Genomic DNA, 15,044 nt, shown 5'->3' with positions numbered 1-15,044 from the left:
CAGACAGAATGGCTCAGGTTCTTAGAGGCTGATAAGGGAGTATATTCCACTTTGGTTTTGTCTATATGGATTGCAACAGAAGGAAAGCTAAGCTATGGTAGATGGTTTGTGCCACTAAGTTTTGCTACTCCCAGTAGTGATTCCTACCTTTACATGTTTTCAGCCTGCTCTTGCTCTCCTTAATCCCACTGAAGCTTCCAAATCACACACTCCTCATTTTGTATGAGACAAACCCTGATCCTTTGCTTCAGAGGCTACCTAATCTTTTTCTGATCTCTTTTCTCTTGAGAGGGTTTTTATTTTCCCCAGGCCCACAGAAGCCATCCCTTTACCTTAGAGATTGTCCAAACTTCTCAAACTCCCTTTCTGTTCTAAAGGGAGCCACTTTCTGGGCATATAAATAGTCTGACCCTGTTCTTATTGGAACTATCCCCCTCCACACTGAGCCTTACAGACCTCTTCTTAGTCCAAAGTTCTCAAAAGTGGCCACTGAGTTTGGCCCTGAACTGGACACCTTGGATCTGACTTTCAGAGGTTCTGAGCATCCACAGATACTCATTGTAGTGGTCATGACTGGAGAGCTTCTATATCTGCCTGATGCCTGGCTACTACAACAGCCCCTTTCACTCAAAGGCAACCTGTGTAAGATAGAGCAATGTCAAGGCTGCTCTATCTTGTGCTAGGGACAGAGGATTGTGTCTGCCATCCACAGGATCAGGAAAAAATGCCACCTTTGCCCTCTCACCAATGAGATTTATATGAAATGCAGCTCCAATAGTTTTGTTAATCTGTGCCAGTATCTCCACAAGGACTATATGAATAATTCAAATACAACCCTCAAATCTCCCAAATCACAGTGGATTTGGGTTCTGCCTAGACCTGTGAGCAAAAGCCTACATTAAAAAAGCTACCCTGCCCCTGGCTAATCTAGCATAAGGGATTATGAAAAATTTTCAACACAACTCAAACCTCCATACAAACTAAGAAAGGTTGGTCTGGTATCAAACCCTGGAGGATTCGTGTAGCCTCCAAATCAGCTCAAAATATTACTAACAAACACTCACATAAGCAGATGATGTGAGTCTCATTTATAGTTTTCAGTTAACCTAAATCTCATCTATTGCTATTCTCTCAGGTAATCTTCTCTAGCTGCAATTCAACTCTCAGGCCCTGACCACTCCATTTAAGGCTCCTTTCCAACTGCTCTGCTCTGGCAACACAAAATTATAATTCACCTGCAGCATAGGGAATAAAATAGCAGCTTGCAGCCCATCAGTCATCACTAAAATCAGCCTACTTTTTTACGTTGCCCCATTATTCCGTCACTCACATAGTCATGGAGGAGTTTTTTGTGTCTCCATCTTCATTTCCCTCCTCTATTACTGGGAAGTACTTAGTGTAAACCTTTTAGCACATTGTAATGCAAATATTGTTACATGTTGTATAGTAGAAAATAGGTTATCCCTTATACTAGTTAAAAATAACAACACAATCAATCAGGAAGTTAATCCCTGCCAGGCTCTTCTCCAAGGTTTCTATAAAATCTTCCATATGAAACTGCTGCAGCCTCCTGAGAATAACCCTAAATGTTCTCCCACTAAGTAAACACACTTCTCTTATTCTAAATGCATTGTGTTGTGAAAGCATTCATTTAGTGTTGTTAATAGCATGATACATTAACTGTGGTGAATCTTTTATTTTTTCCTCAGTGTTTTCCCATTCATAAGAAATTCCCAAACCTCCAAGGACTATCTGTAGTGGTGGCTTAGACAGCCTTTCACAACACTATGAATATATCCTAGTGCCAAATGAGCTGCATTATGCATTGACTTAGAAACTGTTGTCTATTTTGTACTCACATGATGTCAACAGTTGATAGCCTATTGGCCTTAATCCTGCAAATATTTAAGCTAATTCTTAACTTTAACCCATTGAAATCAATGGGAATATTCACATGCTTAAAATCGAGCACACACATACATGTTTACAGGATTGGGACCATAGTGTCCATCATCCAAAGATCTCAAAGTGCTCTACAAGGTTGACAAATATGCAGGAATCACATCCCCTGTCACCCAAATTCAGCTACCTCTGGAGTGAATGGCAAAAGCCTTTAAATTGCACACAGTAACACTACAGAATTAATAACTGTAAAGAGAGAGGGCCAGATCCTCTGATGGTATAAACTGGTGAAACTCCATTAATTTAAGTGGAGCTACAACTGTTTACAACAAAAAAGATCTGACCCAATAATTAAGTGAACTGTACTTTATTTAAACAAAATTAGTAATTTTAGATAAAGAGCAACTACCCAATAGAATTTAGATAAGAAAAGATACCAGGCCCTACTGTTGGGAAGAGCATCATGTGCTTTTAATGACTACCAGTAAACAAGACCCCTGTTTTACCTCTCATCTTGTAATAAGTACCATTAGGCCCTGATGCTACAAACACTTACTATGACGCAGAGTGCATACTAGTGTGAGTAATCCCATTTCAGGATCAAGCGCTTTGTTGTTAACTATTTTGAAATTTAAAAATTAATTTTTGACATTTTATTTTTAGCTTTTAAAACATCTGTGTATAATAAGTAAACATATTTATAAGTAAACAATATTTCCCTCCCTTTTCGATATACGTGAGTAGAAATAATAAGTTGCAGATCATCATAGGAACAGCTCTTTTTGACCTTAAAAACTATTACAGCCAGGAACAGACACAGAAATTCAACAATTCCTAAAAGTTAACACAATCATTAACATTTTCAGTTAAAAATCCCTAAAATCTTTAAATTTTCTATTGACAGTAACATGAATATAAAAAAATTATATACAACTTATATAGCTTGATTGAAAAAAGAAACAACCCCTCACCCATACACTGAGCCAACAACCACATCTCATGGTTGACTCAAAGCCATCAAATTTCAAACCCTTCTCATCCTGTGGTGGTCTCATTCCCATCACAGATGGGCATAGCTGATGCCAGCTCTGCTTTGGAGAAGGCCATGTTCCGGACAGGTGCTCTGTTTGCTGGAGTCTCCTCCAGGACTCTCAACTCCAGGATCCCTTCGCTCAAACTACATCTGCTAGAGCAGTCTATGTGGGTCACTTCTGACCTAGAGCAAATGCTAACCACCAGACTGCAGCTGAAGAAATCATCACTGGCCAGCACTCCCTCAAGCAGGCACTATATTCTGGGATCTCAAAGAAGTCCTCAACATCAACACCAGCAATCTTGACACCGATGGCTTCATCACTGACTATATCAGCAGTCGCCCCAGCAGATTAGCAAATCCTTCAGCACTTTCTTTCTAATGTAAACATTTGTGTTATACACCGTGTGGAATAAGAGATTACCCCAGCATCCACGAGACCAAAGAGTGCAAATGCAAAGCAAAACCAAATAGAGCACAAACATAGCTTCAAGCACCTTGTGGATCTATCCCACAAAGAGGACTCTAAAACACCACTCTTCCAGAGATAACCCCCCCAGCCTAGTATGGACCTCAGCCACCAGCACAGATGGCCAAGCCAGCAAGGGTCTGAGTTATACCCCAACAAGGGAACCTGAGACATCCTCCACACTGAAGCAACAGCCTGCACTGGCACTACCAGCACTGGAGCTGCCCCATCCTATGGCCAATACTTCAGCACCTTTGCCAAGCTACTTGCTCTCACCGATGTTGAGTAGAGATCCCTCTCCCATACCTTTTCAATGACCCCAAGGAAGGTGCCAGAGGCCACCAATTCCAGGCTCCACCTCAAGCAAGATGTGAGTGGCACTGGGCCAGCCAACCTCAACCTTTACAACATGCAGCCTTGGTCACACTGGGGACCATCATCACATATGTTGTAGCGTCAGATCCCACCTCCCCTATGTCAAAGAAGAGAACAACCGGCTCCTCAGTGACATCTTTAGCCAGGCCACTTATTCAAGAGTCGGATGTCAAACTTCAGGAGCAGATAACAATGGAGGGACAGCAGCAACCTCAATCTCCACTGAAGGAATCATCACTGTTGTCAGATGAGGCAGTGCACTGGCACTGGCAGTTGATGACTTCAAAGCTTTCTAGGGTCTCCTGTCCCAGAGTGTAGAGACACTGGGCACTGAAACCACAGTAATCCAAGAAAAGTCCCACAAACTCTTTGACATACTGAGCTTTATAATGCTGGCCAGGATCACCCTCCCAATCAATGAGGGCATGTTTGAATTGGCAAGGAATTATGGTACACCTCAGCCACTCTGCCTCCCCACATCTAAATGAGTGGAAAAGAGGTACCAGATGTGTCTAGGGTATCTGATGGTGTCCTTGGTGCAAGAGAAGTACAGGTCCACAAAAAGCGCCCCGAAGGAAAATGGCTCTGTACCTCTTTGGGTGCAAAGTATGTTCCTCAGCATTATGAACTACCAGGCCCTGTTCAGAAAATGTAGCTTCCTCATCTGAAGAAAAAGTAATTTCCTTACTGTCCAAAATTCCAAAGAAGAAAAGGTAGGAACTGAAAGAGACAATAAAAGAGGGCCAGACGGTGTCCAGAATAGTATTGCAAGTGGCCACGGATGCATCAGACGTGGTCGCAAGTCAATGAATAGAGTTAACATGAGGAGTTCTTCATGGCTGTTGGCATCACACATTCCAAAGGAGGGGCAAGCCACTACAGAGGACCTGCCCTTTGATGGAGCTCTTTAGCAGCAGAACAGATGAAGTGCTCCATTTGCTGATCCTTAAGGACCTACACACTGGCTCCTTACTGACAGGTATATAAACACCAACCTCAAAGTCAGAGGAAACTACCCCATTCCCAGAGTAGGTGGCAAGAGTACCTGCAAGTTAAAGTTCCCCAATACTTCAGGAGACATTTCTCCTCCTCATCCTCTTTCATCAAACACCTGGCACCATCTCAGAGGCAGCTGGTTTGGTGGGAGTGTCAGGAGTCACATCGTAACCAATCTATAGTCTGCTACCATTTTCAGGAACCACCTTATCCCTTTCCACTAGACTAGCTCCTCTATCATATCAGACAAATGGGTGTTGAACATCATTGCCCAGGGCTACTCTATTCATTTCCACCTCCTATCTCCCCCCTTTCCCAATCCCTCTTTAGGGACTTCTCACAAGAGATCCTATTACAGAAAGAAGTGGCCTTATTGCTTCATTTGGATAGAAGAGGTATCTCCGGAATAAAGGAGAAGAGGCTTTTACTCTTGATACTTCTGAATTCCAAAGAAAAAAGGTTTTTCATCCTATCCTAGATCTGCGAAGATTGAACAAATACATATGTTGCCTCAAATTCATGATGGTAACTCTTGCCTCCATGATTCCATCCCTGCTGCTCAAGACTGGTTCATGTCTCTTAGTTTGCAGGATGCATACTTTCAAATAGTCATCATCTGGTCCACCGGGAGTATTTGAGATACACAGTGGGGCCAAATCACTCAGTACAAGATACTACCATTTGGACTTTCCACAGCACTTGAGAATCTTTGTGAAATGCCTAGCTGTGGTAGCTGCGCACCTGAGATGATAATGCATCCACATGTACCCTTACCTGGATGATTGGCTCATCAGAAGCAGGTCCCACCAGGTCACAGTGACACGCCTGGAATACACTCTCATCCTCATGGATGATGCCAGCTCAGTGAGAGCAAACCTACCTGAACAGAGATTCCTCTTGTTGCAATTAGTGCTACTTGGGATAAAATCAAATCTGACCATGGTAGTGACTTGCTAGGGTGTTGGAACATATGTCAGCAGGCTTGTATGTGACGCCATTTGCCAAACTTCACCTGTGGCCCCTGCAACTCTAGTTGGTCTAGTCTCCTGCGAGATGCCAGACAGAGAGGATGATCTTAGTGCCATCTTATGCCCTTGCTGAGCTGGTCTGGTGGCTAGAACCCAAGAACTTATGAGGAGGGGTACCATTTGCTTTCCCCTCCCCAACAAGTACATTCATCTCAAATGTATCAGCAACAGGTTGGGGAGTCCACTTGGGCCACCTACAAATTCAGGTGACCTGGTCTCCAGAATTTGAGAGTTCCCATGAAGTTCCTGCAACTCAGAGCCATCAGGCTAGCTTCTATGGCAATACTACCCATCCTACGAATTTCAACAATGCAGATCCTGATGGTCAACACATCCGCAATGCACTACCTAAACAGGCAAGGAGGCACCCACTCATCATCTCTGGAAGCCATCAAACTCTGGACAAGGTGCCATCAAGTCCTTCATTCAGGTCTTTGTACATTCCACACTTGGGCCTCAGCAGGTGTACAGATATGTTGAGTGGTCTACGTTTTGTCTCAAATGGACAGGAATATAAAATAAATCTCTAGGATAAAGTCATCCATCCTTTCTCCCACACAAAAATCTGAAAGCAGTGGCAAAATATATAGATTGCTAAAGCATATAATTTATCTAAGATAAACTACTTGGTAGATCCCTGCAGTTTTTGGATCCATTAACATAACAGATAATTTACACACTACCTGCTCAGAAGACTTGATTAGCTGGAACAAATAAAGTGAAGAAAGCAATTTTGATGCTATTTGTTTAAGGGAGTATTTGTTTATAACGTTAACCACTGTACTTTATAGCTGAAACTGACCTTTTGTACAGACTCTACTTTGTTATACCTGTATTAACCGACAACTGGATTTGTTCTCAATACTTTATTGAAGTACGTGGAACACATAACTCCACCCTACACAAATATATTAACACAGCCACTATGATTCTTGTGTATGTGTGTGTGTACAGTTCTGGCATGCTGATTGCCCTCATTTGTAATAAGGAAACTAGACTGCAGAGAGTTTTTCAAATATTACCTCACTAGTCCAATACATAGTGAAAGAATAACTACCCCTGACACTAGTTCTATTTACATATTCTAGAATATTTGCCTGATCAAACTCTCTCATAACTTTAAATATTTATTCTAATCTCCTTCATATTGTTTGTCCCTTCCATCCAAAAACCTATTTGGTATTATTTGATTGTTAAAATATTTTCCTTTTTCATATTTTTTATCCCTGGATCTGGAAATTTTCTGTTTTGATTTGACTAAACCACCTTTCTGTTGTTTTTTCTTCAACTTACTACCCTCCACTTTTGCATCCCTCCAAATTCTATAAACAATTTTTCCCACTTTCTTGTACATTCCTCCTCCTCCTCCTCCTCCTCCTCCTAGTTCATTACCTAACAGTACAAAATTAACCAAATCAGTCCTAATGCTGATCCCTGTAATATTCTTTGGTCACTTCACAGTATCTAAAACTTCTTTACTCAAGTTCCTTGCTCAATATCTGAGCTACATTTTTTTAAATCTCTTTAGGCAGCATGTACTCTCCTGTGCATTATCCTTACTGGCCTGTAGATTACATTTTCGTATGTTCTGTAGATAGAGCATTTGGTATGTCCAGATAAATTACATTTGATGCTTCCACCATCAATACTTTTACTATAAAAAAATGTTCAGGTTTGTTAGACATGATTCCGCCCTGTGTTATCATAGACAGAGAGGTACTGTAAATCTTTCTCATGCACACCCAAATCATAGTTAACGTTCTAGCTATTTTATTTTGTCTGATACTTGTTTTCAGTATTTTCTCAAAAATGGATATTTATAAGACACAGTATGTGCACCAATTTACTCTCTGTTTCATAATCAACAGTCTTAGAGTAAGAAATTCCTCAGTGGAAAGAGTATGTAGGTTAACTTTTAGACCCATCAACCTTATCAGGTTTTTTATATGTTAGTTTTGGTTTTCTTTGTTTTTGCCTGGGTGTGTTCACAAAGGTGCAATGCAGAACTAATGAAGAATACATGGGACTAAGAAATCCTGCAAAAATAATATTTGCTGAAAAATATCTGTAGGACTAGAGAATAAGACCTAGTCCTAAGGTAAAATAGGATCTTCTTGGTAATATTTTAGGCTTACCAACTTTGAAAGTGGCTGTTATGGGGTGGACTAGGTCCAGAGGCCCCCTACTGGAGGCCTCAGGATTCTGCCACACTCATCCCAGGTAAGGAGAAGTGGAGAGGTCCTCCGAGCAGGCAGCCCTGGGTGGGGGGTATGGCCCGAAGGCAGGGCTGGGACTGGTTTAAAGACTGCAGACACACCCAACCAGAGGGGGCACTCACAAGAAGTGGTTCCAACCCCATTACATTTGGTACCAGAAGTGGGGATCCTTCAGACCGACCCCGGATCACCAAGGGGCATGACCATGGAAGAGGTGATCCGCCTGTTGGTAGCAGGCCAGCAGCAGCAGGAGGCAACTATGCAGCAGGAACAGCAGCAGTGGCCCCAGACCCTGCTGATGCAAGTAATGGAGAATCTGCAGAGGCAACAGGAGGCCCAGTTTGTGGCACAGCAACGGTGGCAGGAGATCCACTCCAACCAACAGGAGTGGATACAAAGGTGGTTGGGTCACACCACACCTCAGGACCCAGTTGGTGATGGAACTGGTGGTCAGTTTGCTCCAGGCCTAGAGAAGCTCGGACCAGATGAGGACCTTGAGGGCTTTCTCTGGACTTTTGAGTGGGGAGCCAAGGCAGCAGCCTGGAAAGAGTCAACTTGGGCAACCCGTATAGCACCATTCCTGACGAGTAAGGCACAGGTGGCTTACTGGGCAGTCAGCAATGAGCAGGCAAGTTCCTACCCTGTGGTGAAGGCAGACATTTTGGATCGGCTAGGACACGACCACAGGTAATGATCCAGAAGTTACAAGACCTGGCAACACGCTGGCTTTGCCCAGAAACCAGCTAGGTGGACGAGCACTTGGCTCAGGTGGTCCTAAAGCAATTCCTGACGGTCCTACCAGGAGGGGCACAGAGCTGGGTAAGGTGTTTCCAGCTGGTCTCAGTGGGAGAAGCAGGGTAAGGACACCCCGGAAAAGAGTCCAGAAGCAAGACCAGAATACCCCGGATGTGAGGAACCTGCTGAGGAAGTGCCAGCAAGAGTTGGACAAGGCTAACATCGCCAGAGAAAAAGTTATAATCCAGGTGGTCCGGTAGAGAAGGAATTGGCCCGGGTGCAGGTGGAAACCAAGGGGCAGAGGCTTTATAGGCAGCATTGGCCCAGGCCCAGAGGGAGAAGGATCAGTGGGTACAACCGGATACAACAGAGACCCAGACAAAGGCCTGGGCCCAGCAGAGTACAGCAGGGACCCAGACAGAGTTCAGGATGAAACAGAACATTGTGGGAACTCAGGCTAAAATACCCAGTGTGCTAACTATCACAGAGGCCCAGACAGATTTGCCCCAGCTGGAAGAGGCAAAAGAGAAGGGTGGAGATAAAGAACAGGACCCTAGGATAGGGAAGGGAACAGTGCATGTGGGCTTTATGAGCTCCCTCCTAAGAGAGGATGACATGGTGAAGTGATTGGAGGCAGCAGAAAAGGAAGTGGAGGATCTCAAGTTCAAGAATGAGCAGCTGACTGAAGAGCTCCAGTTCACCGAGGAGGAAAAAGGGTGCTTGCTCCGTACGATGTAGGGTTATGAAACACAGTTAGAGGCTTGGTGTACAGAGACCCCAAAGCCCAGGAGGTGAAAGTGTAGGAATCACGTCCCCTGTCACCCAAATTCAGCTACCTCTGGAGTGAATGGCAAAAGCCTTTAAATTGCATACACAGGGCAAAGCCTGGCTAGAGGCTCTCCAGACAGTGAGGTCTGGGGAAGGGAGACCTGATTGAAAGAGGCAAGGAGTAATACAGACTCTGACGGTGAAGAGGCCCAAGAGAAAAGGACACTGCTAGATCAGGGCCATAGGAACTGACTCTGTGGGTGCTCTGGGGCTGGAGCACCCATGAAAAAAAATAGTGGGTGCTCAGCATCCACTGGCAGCCCCGAGGTTGCACCTCCTCCTTGCCCCCAGTGCCTCCTGCCCACCACAATCAGCTGTTCAGTGGTGGGCAGGAGGCAGTGGGAGGAGTGAGGGTTGGTGGAAGGGATGGAGTGGGGGCGAGACCTGGGGTGGATTGGGGGTCGAGCACCCCCTGGGAACAGAGGAAGTCAGCACCTATGATCAGGGCACAGAGAGACTATAACTAATAGCCCTCCAGACAGAGAAGTCTGGGAGGGGGAAGACCCTGCTAACATGGGGCAAAATGAGAGAGTACTCACTACAGAACTACCACCCCAATCCTGTTTGGGAGAGGAGAAGTGTGATGGGGTGGACTAGGCCCTGGGTCCCCCTGCTGGAGGCCTCAGGGTCCTGCCTCACTCATCCCAGGTCAGGTGCAATAGAGAGGTCCTCCAAGCAGGCAGCCCTGGGGGTGCTGCCCAAAAGCAGGTGGGACTGGTTTAGACTGCGGACACACCCAAACAGTGGGGGCACTCGCGAGAGGTGGGTGCCGACCCTGTTACAGTGGCCCTTTCAATAGTTTTGGAATGTCTGTCTCACTTGTCAATTAACTATCTTTATCCTCTCTTTAAGGCCTTACTCCTGCCTTCGCTGGCCTTGTGTACTTAAACAATTTCTATTATTTCTCTTTTCTTTGATGAATTGCCTTCTATGTCTCTCAAGTTCGTGTTTTTAAATATTAATGTTGTAATCTTTCCAGTCACCTGCACACTATGCATACAAATTTGAGTTTCCATGACACTCTACATTGTATTCATTAATAAATGTTTAGTAGCTATGAAGATAGTTCACTGCAAACAATAGGAATTACAATTATCTGCACTAATGTTAGTTATCTTGTGATATATTAAACAACTTATATCATTTTGCCTGCTATTTGCCCCTTCTTAACTCAGTCATTTTTTGCACTTTCCTGTACATTTATATGGTCTTTTTCATTGTTTTCTCTACTGCTGGCTTTAAAGCCAAATGGTTTGCATGACCCATGAGAATAGCTTAATTTATCTTGCAGCACTTCCATCTCTGTTCTCTATATTGCTTTTTTGGTTTTCCCCTCCCAGATCTCCAGTGAAATTAAATATCATGATGTTCTTCACTTTTGTGTGCCTACTACTTTCCAAACTTATGTTTTTTCAAGAAGTCATGAATTGTCCTTTTCTTTGCATCTCCTCCACCACGATTAAGTAAGGAAGCAACCCTATACCACGTCCACAACTATCACTCCTACGTCTTAAGGGAGGGGCTCACAAACTGCTCATAAGAGTAAAATGTAGGAACTCTGGAGATTGCAGTCACTTTAAACTTTAATATGGAAGAGCAACCTAGAGAGACTACGGGTCCCAGAATGCAATGCTCTGCCTCCATGTATACTGCAGTTCCACATCTATAAGTGACAGTTAACGCTTTATTCCAACTTTATAAAGTTTGTGAATGAGAGACTATAATGATTCTAGCCCAGTAAAAAGGGGAAGAAGAGATGTCATCAAATATAATGAAAGGTCATTTGCATAAAGGCTGAAGCGAGAAAAAACTTACATAAAGGCCCAGCAACAATATATGAATTAAGTCATTACCCATGTGTGGTATTGGGGTCCAGCTGTCTGTATGCCCCTGGGCTTGATGGCAAGAGCAATAACAGGACAGCTGTATGAGCTAAGAATGCAAGATTCTTAGGATTTAAACTAGGCACACTAAAGGATCTATGACAATGGTGAGGTGATGAGAAGAGCCTATGAGGGGAAATAAAAGCAGTGTTTTTTTCTGGTGGAGGTTCTTGCGAGATCCCCCTGGCCCATCTTTGGATGGAGATACATCCTATCCAAATACTTCTAAATCAGCCCTGCTGGATATGGTTCAGCTGTGGGCTCTTAAAATACTTTTGAATGACAAATAACATCCTCACGGAGAAGTTGCAAGTATTTTGGGAAAAAAAACTCTTTGAGGTGGACATACAATTGACACCCCTCTACAATGCTTTCCCTTTCACTTAAATTGAGCAGGATGAACTGTATTGATATATTTACTATAAACTTATCCAGTAAATGCAGTTCTTACTGTATTGATATATTTACTATAAACTTATCCAGTAAATGCACTTAATATAACGTTGTTTCCTCCTTCCTTGGGTTATGATGATGTGGAAAACAGATGAATAGATTTTCAAGTCCTTTACTCCCCACCCCCTCCTGTTTTGCTGAGTTTTCCCTGAGATAGGCTGGGGGGGAGGGGGGTAGAGAAGGGGAAGGACAATGTTGGTGGAAACCCTTGTTAAAATATTGGCAGTGCCCACAGGAGGAAGGGGAGATGGGGCAAAAATTTGTTGGGGGGAGAAAAGGGGCTGAGAGATCCTAACCTGTGTGGCAGGGACCTACCCATTTCCCTACTTTTGACCCTTTGACCGTACCACCTGTCCTTGTTATTTTGTTCCGTTGTTCCCCATAATTACTTGAGTCCCGGGCCCAGTGGATCCTCCCAATAAGGGAGATTGGAAAGGAAATTAGAAGGAAAAATGTATTTGTGGCAGCAGATCAAAATGTCAAGGGTGTTTGTGGGTGACGGTGGGAAGCTGATATTTTGGGGCGTTTGAGCCTCATTTCACACTGAGGCCCCTTTTTGTTGTTTTAAATACCTGATCTTTCCTGCACCTTGGAGGCACCAACGTTTGCTGATAGGGAACCTCGCTCTGGGGCAGAGACGGTTTAGAAGCATTTGGGGGTGGGCAGAGAGAGTCAGGGAAGCCCACCCTCCCTCAGTCCGGGGAGGGATGGGGGGGGGAGCTCCTTCAAACCCAGTCCAGTGGGGGGGGGGAGGCGAGGCGAGGCGAGGCGAGCTCCCGCACCCCCAGTCCAGGGTGCAGGCAGGCAGGCGGGGCGGGGCGGGAGCCCTGGCCCGTGGGGCTCAATGGGAAGCAGCTGCAGCGCGGAGCTCATTCATGTGCAGGGAGGAGGCGCCTGTGCGCCGGCTCCCCCTCCTGCTGCCTGCCTGGCGTGGAGGCCGGGGAGGGGCCGGCTGGGGCGGGCGGCGCTGGTAGCTGTCCTGGGTGTTGAAGCTGCTGCTGCCGGATCTAGGGAGCCGCCGGGAAGCGAAGCCAGCCCGGACGAGGCAGCATGGACTGAGCGCCGGAGGGAGCGGAGCGGACCGGGCAGCCGCCTGCGATGGGCCAGGCATGATGGGGGCGCTCGGCTCCATGCTCCCGCTGCTGCTGCTGCCGGTCTTCGCCGCCGCCCCGCACAGCCCGCTGCCGCGCGCCGGAGCCGCCGCCGAGGCCAGATTCGGTGAGTGCTGCGGCCGCAGAGGAGGGGCTGGGCTGGGTTATCACAGGTGAGCGGGGCTGCCCGGCGGACAGCCCGCCCCGTGTAACCTGCCTCCTCCCCCGCTGAACGCCTCGTGTGATCCCTTCGGCCCGAGGCGCCCCGCCAAGCGCCCGGTGTCAGCCCCCTGCCGCCCTTAGCCCGCCCCGCCGAGCGCCCGGTGTCCGCCCCCCTGCCGCTCTGCTGGGCGCCTCCTGTGAGCCCCTCGGCACGAGCCCCCAGCCCTCTCCCGTCGAGCGCCTCGTGTGAGACCCCCTAGCCCACCCTGCTGCGAGCCTCGTGTGTGACCCCCCAGTTCCTCCCCACTCACCAGGTTGAAAGACACCCCCCCAACTCGCCCCACTACCAGTTTCATGAGCCCCCCTCACTGCCGAGCCCACTGCCAGACTCATGGTGTGAGATCCCCAGAGACCCACTCAAACCTACCCCATTGAGACCATGGTGTGAGATCTCCCTGCCAAACCGACCCCACTGAGACCGTCGTGTGAAACCTCCCCACTGAGGGCTTTCAGGTGAAATCCATCTGAACAGAGACTACACCACCAAAAGCGTTTGTGAGAGCTCCCCAATGTGCCTACCTGTACTTGTGTCCCTGGGAGCATTTATGTAAGATCCACAGCAGCTAAACTTGCTACAGTGACACCACTCATTTGAGGCTTCCCACAGAGAACCTCAACACCAGTTCCCTAATCTCCTCATCAAATTCAGCCATGGAGATCAACTACATGGGACCCCCTCAAACTAACCTCATCCTGCTGAGACACCCTACCAAACTCACCCTATTGAGACCATTAGTGTGACACCCCCCCACATGCTTCTCCAACTAAATTCATCCCACTGAATCCCCCCTCACACTTAAATCTTCCACTGAAACCGTCCAATCACCAAGCCCCCAAAATTAAAAGTACCCCACTGCCACCCACCCCAAACTAAATGCACCAAGGTCTCCATATATTTAATCTCCCCAAATCACAACTCATTCCACTGGACCCCTCATATGCTTTAAGCTCACACTGAGATCCCTATACACAGAAATTCCCAAACAACCCCCCTCCGAGATACCCCAAATTAACCCACCCACTGACACACTACTGAACTCCAGGTTAAGCTTAACTCATGGAGAGCCCCAAAACTATTGAACAATATCCCATGAAGACCATCAAAAAGCCTTATCCTGCTGAGACCTTCTCAAACTAAGTCCTCTTACTAAGATTCCATTTAAATAAACCTCCCACAGAGAACTTCCAAGCACTAAACCCTGCACTTGAATTCCCCAAATTCAGCTCCCCCAAATCATGAGACCCCCAACACTAACCCATATCTACTTAGAGATACTCTTACAACTAACCTCATGCTCTGCAGCTAAACACTACATCATCTTATCCAAATCTCATCGCAACAAGCCTTCTCCTTTCACTGAAACTCTTAGAACTAAATCCCCATCAAAGCTACTCACAATGATATCTATCCAAACAGTCACCCTGACTTACAGCTTCCTACAGTGACTCACCTTGCAAGAAGAAGGTGATGACTTAGAGAGTTTTGCATTTGGCATCATTTTAGTGGCTCCCTGGACTGGTTAGGGGGATCAGAATGTCTATCTAAATTAGCTTCCTCTGAGAAATCCCCCTTTCTATAATAAAACAATTAAATTAAAAACAGAGGAACCCCTCTAAAGCAAACTGTACAGTTTTCCTAATGCTAATATTGTTTGTTAAAAAGGATTAAAAGTGAAGCTAATGATTTCAGCAGGAGTGTTCAAGCCAGAGAGAATAAGACATTAAGTGCTTGCTGTGAGGGGGGTAGGTGAGATGTTTTTTAGGGAGAAAGATTTTGGACTGAAGATAGTAGCAGCATCCTCAGTTGCTTTAG

At 45.8% G+C, this 15,044-nt stretch overlaps 1 protein-coding gene across 2 annotated transcripts in view; it reads left to right on the top strand.

Moving 5' to 3' along the window:
• The first annotated feature begins 12,789 nt into the window (after positions 1 to 12,789).
• The window catches only part of PTPRN2 (protein tyrosine phosphatase receptor type N2), a 942,968-nt gene continuing 940,713 nt past the window's right edge, over positions 12,790 to 15,044 (top strand). The window contains exon 1 of one of the 2 annotated variants that reach the window (XM_065582768.1): positions 12,790 to 13,136. In XM_065582768.1, coding sequence (XP_065438840.1) covers positions 13,028 to 13,136 — 109 coding nt within the window. In that variant the 5' untranslated portion in view covers positions 12,790 to 13,027. The remainder of the gene's footprint in view (positions 13,137 to 15,044) is intronic. The other variant, XM_008162983.3, reaches the window with a different exon arrangement.

This window comes from Chrysemys picta, chromosome 2, assembly GCF_011386835.1.
Source record: "Chrysemys picta bellii isolate R12L10 chromosome 2, ASM1138683v2, whole genome shotgun sequence".
Taxonomy (NCBI): Eukaryota; Metazoa; Chordata; order Testudines; family Emydidae; genus Chrysemys; species Chrysemys picta.
Note: the sequence above shows the minus strand (reverse complement) of the source record. Positions and strands in the feature narration are given on the sequence as shown.